Genomic DNA, 9,640 nt, shown 5'->3' with positions numbered 1-9,640 from the left:
TAGTCCCAGTGCCCAGTCCTGCTGTATGACAAACAAGCGATTGCTTTAGTGCAAATATTTAAACGATAATTTAAAGAGTCTCTTTGTCTTTAGTTTTGACCCAATCCAAAGGTAGAGCGAAAATGTATTTCACTTCTTGAAATATATTTATATGTACGATAGAATATAACTCTTGAAAAAAATAGTGTCCGTCTCGAGACCAGATAGAATTCTTGAATAGTAAAGTTTATGAAAAAGAAAGAAAGGGAAAGAGAAAAAATAAAAAAGAAGATCACGAAGATCATAGATCAAGATCATAAAGAAAGTCCACTCAGTGGAGCAAAGTGCAATGCACTTGCAATATGCAATTCATTAAGGACTTCTACATACAAAGGAGCAAGTGAAATCGTCATGGTTCATTTATGACGTTGGGTTTAATATGTATTGTATGTTTTTGTCTGTCTAGCAGAAGACACGAAGAGTCTCTCCAAAAATCTGGACTGGATTTCAATAGTATGGATCGGAGATATAAGTTTCCCTCCATTTCCCTCTTTATCCAGGGGGGCGGTAAGAGCCCCTGGCATATCTTCGAAATCCATCATCGGGGCTCGATGCAGTGATGTAATACGATTCCCATAGATACTAATGAATTAGTATAAGAGTTTGATTCAATAATTAAGGGAGACAAAGAATTCAGTCGAGAATGAGTGGTTGAACGCAAAACACGGAGTAGATTATATCGTGCAGACGGGAGCCGAGAGCCCACGTGAACCAGGCCAGTTGGCATACCATAATTAAGAAGGGTCTTGAATTTAAAAGAAATGTAAACCGCACGATCAAAATAACTCGAGGATATCAAACTAAGTCGCTGATAAGTTCTCCATATTTTTTATCACCTGTATATGTGCGGACACAGAGGCCTGTTATGGAAAAAAGACCTGACTCTTAGTGATTTTTTAAAAGTTGTACTGCAACTTTAAATCGGGAACGGAACGCCTACTTTCCCTGCTCTGCTCCGGGCATGTGGAAGGGACGGCCTGTGATTGGCCGGAGCTGAGCGTCGACCAGAGACACCGCAGCGCCCCATTGGTGAGAGAACATCCATCCTCCAGGACTCTCGCGGTACTGCTGCACGAAGATGGCGGCCGAACTGGTGGAAGCGATGGCAAGTAGAGCTGGGCTCGCCTGGGTGGATGGGAGAGGGGCTCCGGGGCTGTCCAAGCAGACCCCGTGAAGGCATTAAGGCATATGGGTTCAGGATAAATGGGGCCAGGAGTTATTACTATGACAAATGTTGAATATTTGGTGTCTGAAAATACGAAGTAGCCTCAGCAGCTAGCCTGGTTAGCTAGCCCTGTATACTGGCTGGGCTAGCATCGCGCTGGCTATAGGGGAGAGACAGTCGAAATGAATGATGAGACCATAAAAACATTCGGTAGCTTGTGCCTAGCATGCTATCAGCTCGCTGTATGGCACCAGACAGTTCGGATATAGCTGAATGGATATCGATAAACTAGTCAATTAGTTTATTTTAGTGTGCACCTGTCAAGTGAATTATTATCATCCATCCGAATCTCACCCCAGCCTTTAATATAACTTGCTAGCGTGTTAGCAGAGGCTATGCTGGACATGTCTCATGGATGATCTCAGTAAAGTGGTTCTTTCTATTGTAGGACCGCTCATGTTGTTGTGCGAAGTGTCACCACCTCCCACCGCTTACTATTATTGTTTAGCACGCACTTCAAATATGCTTATGTCCCCAGTATCATACACGGGTCATGTTTTGTGACTGACCATTGTATGTTTTGATTAAGACCCTGTCTATATCCTAAAACAAGCTTTCATTTATGTCTGATTGCATTTGTGTCGAGGCAAAATCCCAACAATTGCTGTACTGTTAAACTTGGATGGACAAGCAGAACATGCTTGTCTTGCGTTTCAGTTTGCGATTTTATGTTCGGTTATGCTTATAGTTCAATGAAACGCAAAATATCATTATGGTTAATCATTTGACATGTTTGGGTGTTTTATAGTGTTAGTGTTAGTATGCTATGTTTTTATTTTTGTACATAAAACAGTGCACTGAATGATGTTCTGCACATGACAATCAAGGTGGTAATGTGAATTGATGTTTAATATAAGAAAATCACTGTTGTGATCCTCATTCTCAATTCATTGCTTGTAATAAGCTACATGTTGCTTTAAGATCCCACAGATCACCCCTCCCCTCTTTTGATAAACAACCTCATAGTGACTAATTTGTTCCTCCCCTCTGGTCTCCCCTTCCAGAACATGGTCAAAAGTTTCCGGGTCTCGGACCTGCAGACGCTGCTGGCCTCGATGGGCCGCAGCAAGAGCGGGCTGAAGCAGGACCTGGTGGGTCGGGCGCTCAGGCTGGTGCAGACCGAGTACAGTCCGGAGCTGCTGAAGAACGTCAGGCAGCTGTACGAGTCGCGCTTCCCCAAGACCTCCGGCTGGCTGGCAGCGCGGCGTCCAGAGGGCCTCCCGGTCGCCTACTCCTCCTCGCTCAGCTCCTCCCCTACAGCCACCTCTCAGGGCGCAGACTACCTCAATGGCATCTCCAAACCTATCGCAGCACCTGTGGCAGAGGTCAAGCTGGTGCCGCTGCCCTTCTACCAAACCTTGGAAACACTCCTGCCACCCACAGAACTCAGTAAGTGGTCCTTTTGAAACCAGACGATGGCCTGTTGTCTTATGGATTCATTCTCCTGATGGTTTACAGTGGGGCGATAGTGGGCGACTTCAGTCATCCAGCCGGTTTCAATGTCTTCTCCGGCATAGTTTCATCAGCCCTTTGCATAAGCTGTACCCTTCACCTCCATTAGGAGCAATGTCCTTTCAGACAGAGTTACGGACAAGTTAATAGACATCCAGGTGTATTAGCACCGTCTGTTTGTTTGTTAAATGTCAATTGTATGGTGGGACTATGGGTTCAGTGAATGGCGGCAAACATCCCCAGGGCCGGCTCTGTGATGAATATCATATAGATTATTCATGAAGCCACGAAATACTAAATGTTTTGCTCATATTTTTATTGTACTAAAGAGAATGGCTTTGTTTTGACATCTTCCTTCTTTTCAGTTGCCCAGAACAACGAGAAGTTGCAGGATAGTCAGTGCATATTTGAGTTAACACAGAGCCAAGCAGACCAGATCAGGAATGCCAGGTATGACAAATACAGTCTTAACAGTTTCCCTCAATTCTCTGCTATTCACTACAATTTTGGCACTGATGGTAACACATTAACCTTTTGATCTCTTCCGCAGTGAGCTCCGTGCAGGAATAAAATCAATCCAAGTCGTGCTTAGGTAAGCCTTATTAAAAACATAAATAATGATAAATGACAAGCAAACTATTAAACAGATCCTCTCTCGTTGGTTAAGATGTAAGTTCTCAGTTACTCCATTAGTATCCTCCAATTCCAACATGGAATCCAGCCACCCAGTGCATGCTGGGACAGTTTCAGTTTGAACTGTCTAATGGCTTACTATGTCAATAATAACAAGAGGTTTCCATTTCAACATCATGAGCTTTCCAGTTGAATGGACAGGAATAGGGACAACAGGAAGCATCCATGTTGGGGTGTTTACAAGCAGTCTTCCTGATTTGTGTTTTTTTTTGCATAGCAATATTTTGATGTTCAGTTAGAAAGAGAAATCATGTCTGTTGGGCAAAGTGTTATTGTAGCTGTCTTGGGAAGCAGACATTTCTATGTCACACTAACTCTTTCCTCCTCCCCCTGCCTCTTTTTCCTTATTTTTTTTATATTCTTCAGAATCTGCTACACAGACTCTATTGGTGTCCAGGAGGATCAGTATCCACCTAATATCGCAGTCAAAGTCAACCAGTCCTACTGTCACGTACCAGTGAGTAATCTTCCCTCTGATATCTAGCCTCACTTTGAGTGTCTGATGTCTTGATAAAAGACATTTAAAAAGTAGCAGAATCTTTTAACTTTTAAGAGATTTGTCTCGATTTTTAATTTGAGGTTATTTTTGTTTATTATGTAGAACCATAATCTGAAGAATCGTAACTTCAATTCTGCCGAGCGAGTGTTGTAGGATGGCTGTTGACAGGCTGGCGTGTTTTCCTGTGTGTCCAGGGCTATTACCCGTCAAACAAGCCTGGGGTGGAGCCGCGACGGCCCTGCCGACCTGTTAACATCACCCCCTGGTTACACCTCTCCACAGTCAGCAACAGAGTTACCGTCACTTGGGGCAACTTTGGCAAGGTGAGCCTCTCTAACAGCACTATGTATGTACTCCATGTTGAACGACAACTTTATCCAAGCTATGTGGCCTCAGGGCAGATTCTTCTCTATGTAAGATGTACGGTGTTGAAAGACTAATCACATGTTTTCTTTTCATTTGAACAATGTTTTTTTGTGATTTGGATTTGTTGGAATGATCTTGTCCTAAATTTTCATTGGTTGAGTTAAGGAAGCTTCTCTCAGCTGGCTTCTCTAAGCCATACTGCAATACAGAACTTGGGCCTAACAGCATGTAAAAGAAGCTAGGCTTGGATATACAAGCAGCGATATTCATCTACTCTGGTTTACAAAGCACATTAAGTAAATGTTCTACAAAATAAACATGCGACAAATTTTCTAACAAAGCGGCCACTTTAACATTTTACCTACAAGGGTTAAAATCAGGCAATAAGGGGAAGAGCAGAAGGGCTATCACAAATTAGTCTTGAGTCTTTAGTCATCACATTTCCATTGTTCATGGAAATACAATTTGAACAGTCAACACATGAATCAGTGTTGTCACAGTTACCGGGGTTACACAGCTTTGGGTTCCATCCAAACCGTCTCCATCGTCTCCATCCTACAAAGGATAACACGGTCATCGTATCTTGGGCCAGGCCATGTTGATGATTTACCCTCACCTCGACTGAAACACTGACATGGAGTCTTCTAGAACTGAGCGATGTCTCGTGCCCTTATTGTCATTTTTGCAATACCCAGCCCTAGTGTTAAATATATAAATGTATTTTTATTTATTTGGGCTCCACACTTTTGCCACCACAAGGGGTCGATAAGTTCCACCCAGGTCTCATGGTTCTTCCCTCCTCTCCCCAGCGTTACTCGGTGGCGGTGTACCTGGTGAGGGTGTTCACCTCAGCAGACCTCTTCAGCCAGCTGAAGCTCTGTTCTGTGGAGAGCGCCGAACGATGCCGGGAGCGCAGTAAGTCTTCCTCACGTCCGCTCTTCTCAGTTTATTGGTTATTAAGAATACTTCCCATTATCATTGTTTTTATGGGTACTTAAAACGTTGTCTGGTTCGGTTCCCACCAGTGGCAGAACGTAGTGTACGTGCAGGGAACTCGGTGTGTCAGAAAGTCCCTGCTGGAGCCGCAAACACACGTTTGACAACACTATGGGGACGATAGGCATGAAGGACTTTTCGGAAAAATATTTTTCACAATACTAGTTCTCAAGGCATATTGTTCTGCTAGTTCCCAATCAGTTCCATTTTCCCACTGGTTCAAAAGGTGTAATCGATATGTCGAAACTGCTCTGGCCCACTTTATTTCCCTCTGGCAAAAAATATTGGGGAAGAGATAGGTTTATAGTTGTTGTTCCGTTCCATGCATAGTTCAGGTTTAACCCATGTTACAATATTTCATCGGTTGACCCCGTCTAGTCCAAGACAAGCTACGGTACGACCCAGAGAGTGAGATTGCGACCACAGGACTACGGGTCTCTCTCATCTGTCCAGTAAGTACTTTCTCTGTTGGTTTCTCGGGTCAAATATTTGACCAAGTCAAGTACAGTTTATTTTGTACAGCCCTTTTCATACACAAAAAGGCAACTCGATGTGCTTAACAAAAGATACAAATAAACTTGATGTATGAAAGGAAGTGCAAAACTGTAGCTATATAAAACACATTGGATATAAAAGCATGTGTAGACAAATGTACATTTGTAAACGGATGAAAGAGCACAGAACATTAAAACACGAGTGAGAACGGAGTGACCTCATTCCTCTGCGCCACTCCTCTGCACCTCATGACCTTGAACGGTTCTACACACATTTCAGCCAACTTAGTTCAACTGGTATTCAATGTTCAATCCTTAAGCACACGCGTCAAAAGCCACTCGGTGGTTTTAAGGTGCACGCCATTAAAGGAGCAGGTAGGAGTTCTCGTGATCTGGCCCATCGAGGCCCATGGGTCCTGCAGGTATTGCCGTTCAAACCAAAACATTTTGGCTGGAAATATCAGGAAACGGTGTTAAATATCATATCCCAATTATAGTAACAAAAATGATCAGTTATCAGATCTATTGCGGCTTTGTTAAAATGTCCTGGCCACAAATTAGCAGCATTAAGCGTTTCCCTCAGCAATCTTATCATATAATGGAATATATACTACCACAATCATACTACTCCTCTTAGAAGGCTAAAGATTCTCTCGAGTGCTGTTTCTACTTTACAGATGTTTTCTTTGACTCAATTGCATTGACCTGTATCATTGATTGTTGCTGGACAGTATTATCTCGATTTTTTTTTTTTTTTTTTTTTTTTTAATATAATTTTTTTAAAAAGTTAACAAACACGTTTTTAACTTGCGTAAATTTTAACTTGGTTCATCTTGAAACGGGTGACTAGTTCACCCCTAGTGGAGTCAACACCCTTTATCCCCTTACGGTACTAACCGTTCTCTCTCTGCGTCCGTCCGTCCCCCAGCTGGTGAAGATGAGGCTGGGCGTTCCGTGCCGGGTGCTGACCTGCGCCCACCTCCAGTGCTTCGACGCCGTCTTCTTCCTGCAGATGAACGAGAAGAAGCCGACATGGACCTGCCCCGTCTGTGACAAGCCCGCCCCCTTCGAGCTGCTCACCATCGACGGGTAAGGAGGCCGGACAGGCTCGGACCTGAGGCTCGGACCTGAGGCTCGGACCTGAGGCTCGGACCTGTTGCCCAGCTTCGAGGCTCAGACCTGAGCAGCAACCTTTACTCTTTTCGCTTTCTTTTTTTTCTTCTCACGCACGTTCTGTTAAGGTGATTCCTGAATGAGTTTTAGCTAAATAGGTTGGTGATTTAGAGCCACTTGATGTACAAACCGGTGTAACGTGTTGCAACGCAAGCAAGTTAGGACATGCACTGCTTTTCAGCTTTTAGATATTTATAAGGTTTTAAGGTCACCCTTGACAAGCAATTATTTGGCAATGGTTGGCTCAGGGGGTTGTACATTTTGGCATATTTCTGTTTTATTTATTTTGCAACTGAATTTCATCGGGCAGTCTAACTTGGTGTGTTAAGCATCTTCTTGGTCCTGATGCTCTGTAGGTATATATCCCATTCTGTATAGGTTTTGGTCTGATTTGATCACTATCCTTTTGTGTTATAGTAGTTGCTGATGATAGGCTCTCATTTCAGTTCTGACTTGTTTCTTAAAGCTTCAGTCTTAATTACCAAAGCAGTGTCATGTAAAATCGGACTAAAATCAAAAATCAATCAAACGGAGTGGCCGACGCAGTCCTGGTTGAAAGTTGTATCATCCCTTATGTTTCAGGTTGCTGTCTGAGATTCTGAAGGAGACACATGAAGACATTGAGGAAATAGAGTACCTCACCGACGGCTCCTGGCGACCAATCAGAGACGAGAAGGAGAGGGAGCGAGAACGCAGCGACACACCGGACTACCCCGTGGTGGATATCTGTGAGTCTGCTCTCTCTTTAGTCTGCTCTCTCTTTAGTCTGCTCTCTCTTTAGTCTGCCCCTCTTTAGTCTGCCCCTCTTTAGTCTGCTCTCTCTTTAGTCTGCTCTCTCTTTAGTCTGCTCTCTCTTTAGTCTGCTCTCTTTAGTCTGCTCTCTCTTTAGCCTGCTCTCTCTTTAGCCTGCTCTCTTTAGCCTGCTCTATTTAGTCTGCTCTCTTTAGTCTGCTCTCTCTTTAGTCTGCTCTCTCTTTAGTCTGCTCTCTCTTTAGTCTGCTCTCCCTTTAGTCTGCTCTCTCTTTAGTCTGCTCTCTCTTTAGTCTGCTCTCTCGTTAGAGGATCGCACTTCATCAGTCTCCTCAGGATCGGGTCATTACAGCATCAATATGGTGCACCATATTTCACTAAGATATAATAAGGGCTATACTTTGAAACCAGGCAGAACTGTGTAAACAAGAGTTGACAAAGGACCAAATCAACCTTACTTCGTTTAAGTTTGTTTAGCATTATACTTCAACCTATGGACACGCTCAAGACTTCACCTCCGCTGGCACTGGTGCCTGTAACTTTTTAATTTGATGGCATCTTATCGGTGGGAATCACAGGAGGTACCCTGTTATTCCCACCCTTAGTGGGGCTAGTGGGATGAACCACCCAGAAAAGGTTCGTTTATCAGACCTGGTCAAATCGGGTCCCAGCCAGTTCCTTCCACCAGAGCCCTTGCATATAAACTCAGGCTCTTTCCCAGTTCCCGCAGCACTCGCCGCCCCAGACTGACGCCATTGTTCTGTTGTTGTGTGTTTTGGCCTAGGCGCGCCGGAGGCCAACGGCCACTCCCCGGCCCACAGCAGCACCAGCCTGACGGGGAAGTCCACCAACGGGTCGGTGGGGACGGCGGCAGCGCCCGGGGGCGGGGCCGTGGTGGACCTGACTCTGGACTCCTCCTCTGAAGAGGAGGAGGGGGGCGGGGCTGTGGGAGACAGCGAGGACACTGAGGACAGCGCCGACAGCCCCGCCCCCAAACGGGGCCGATACAACTACGACAAGGACCTGGTCACGGCCTACTGACGGGCGGAGTGTGACCGCCTTCCTCCCTCTCCATAGACTGATGTGCAGAGTAAGGGGGGGTGGGAGGGGGGTGGGGAAATGTTGGGGGGGGGGGGGGGGGGGGGGGGGGGGGGGGGATATACAGTAGTCTCCTAGATCCATTCCCTCATGCCCAAACATCAGAGCCTCTTGCGTATTCCCAGACAAAACACAAACTCGCCGAAGGTCGGTCGACTTCCGGTCTAGAAGGGATAGGCCTCTGCTCCGCTGGATTGAACGGCTCTCTTGGTTTCATTCTGGCGGTAACCTCCTCCTCCGCCTCGTCGCAGTGACCACCGTCTCCCCTTAAGACTCATCGAGTAGAGTAACCCCAGCGACCGCCTCTCCCGCCTCTCTCCAAACCCGATTGGTCCTCCCTGCCCGCCTCATCCTACTACCCGTCCTCCTCCTCCCACTACTTTGTATTCGACTTGGACTTACGGGCTCTTTTAGCCGTGTGTGTTTTCAATGTCTGCGTCTCCGATTTTTCACATTTATGACAAACAGGCAAGTGGAAGAGAGTACACCAGGAAGCCTGGGGGCGGGGCCTTAAACACTCGACGGTGGCTCCGAAGGCCCGGGGGGGGGGGGTGGGCGGTTTGAGGCCAGGCTTACCCTCTCTCCCAAGCGTGGTGTTCGGATGTCGGTAGTGTTGGCAGTGGATTCAATGCTTGAGAGGTTTTTTCCGGAACCTGTCCCTTTTTAATAACATGGGCACAAGAAAAAAACCTCCCCCCCCCCCCCCCCCCCCCTCCGTGTGACGCTTTCCATAGTTCCATTGTCCGTAGATTAAGAGCACCTACCTCAGTCATTAAGAACTTAGCAGACTGACCATAGACTAGCTTAGAAACAAGAGTACAGAGGAGACGACGGGTGAAGCCAATTTAACACTGG

General features: G+C 45.7%; 1 protein-coding gene across 1 annotated transcript; it reads left to right on the top strand.

The window, feature by feature from the left end:
- Window positions 1–1,096: 1,096 nt before the first annotated feature.
- On the top strand, window positions 1,097–8,774 carry LOC307077886 (E3 SUMO-protein ligase PIAS4-A-like). Its single transcript, XM_079739383.1, has 11 exons — window positions 1,097–1,144; window positions 2,269–2,653; window positions 3,082–3,166; window positions 3,267–3,308; window positions 3,776–3,866; window positions 4,103–4,231; window positions 5,084–5,189; window positions 5,649–5,722; window positions 6,693–6,853; window positions 7,520–7,665; window positions 8,472–8,774. Exons 1-11 carry the CDS (start codon window positions 1,118–1,120, stop codon window positions 8,726–8,728), a joined length of 1,503 nt encoding a protein of 500 aa, XP_079595509.1. The 5' UTR covers window positions 1,097–1,117; the 3' UTR covers window positions 8,729–8,774.
- Window positions 8,775–9,640: the final 866 nt, after the last annotated feature.

The sequence above is a fragment of the Pollachius pollachius genome (assembly GCF_949987615.1).
Source record: "Pollachius pollachius genome assembly, chromosome: 7".
NCBI lineage: Eukaryota > Metazoa > Chordata > Actinopteri > Gadiformes > Gadidae > Pollachius > Pollachius pollachius.
The sequence above is the reverse complement of the archived record's forward strand: the minus strand, read 5'-3'. Positions and strand labels throughout refer to the sequence as shown.

Bases quoted from the DNA above. Each gene is read 5' to 3' on its own strand.
- LOC307077886 (XM_079739383.1), top strand. From the start codon at position 1,118: ATGGCGGCCGAACTGGTGGAAGCGATG. The intron at 1,145-2,268 runs GCAAGTAGAGCT...CTCCCCTTCCAG, and splicing joins CCGAACTGGTGGAAGCGATG to AACATGGTCAAAAGTTTCCG. The intron at 7,666-8,471 runs GTGAGTCTGCTC...GTTTTGGCCTAG, and splicing joins CTACCCCGTGGTGGATATCT to GCGCGCCGGAGGCCAACGGC.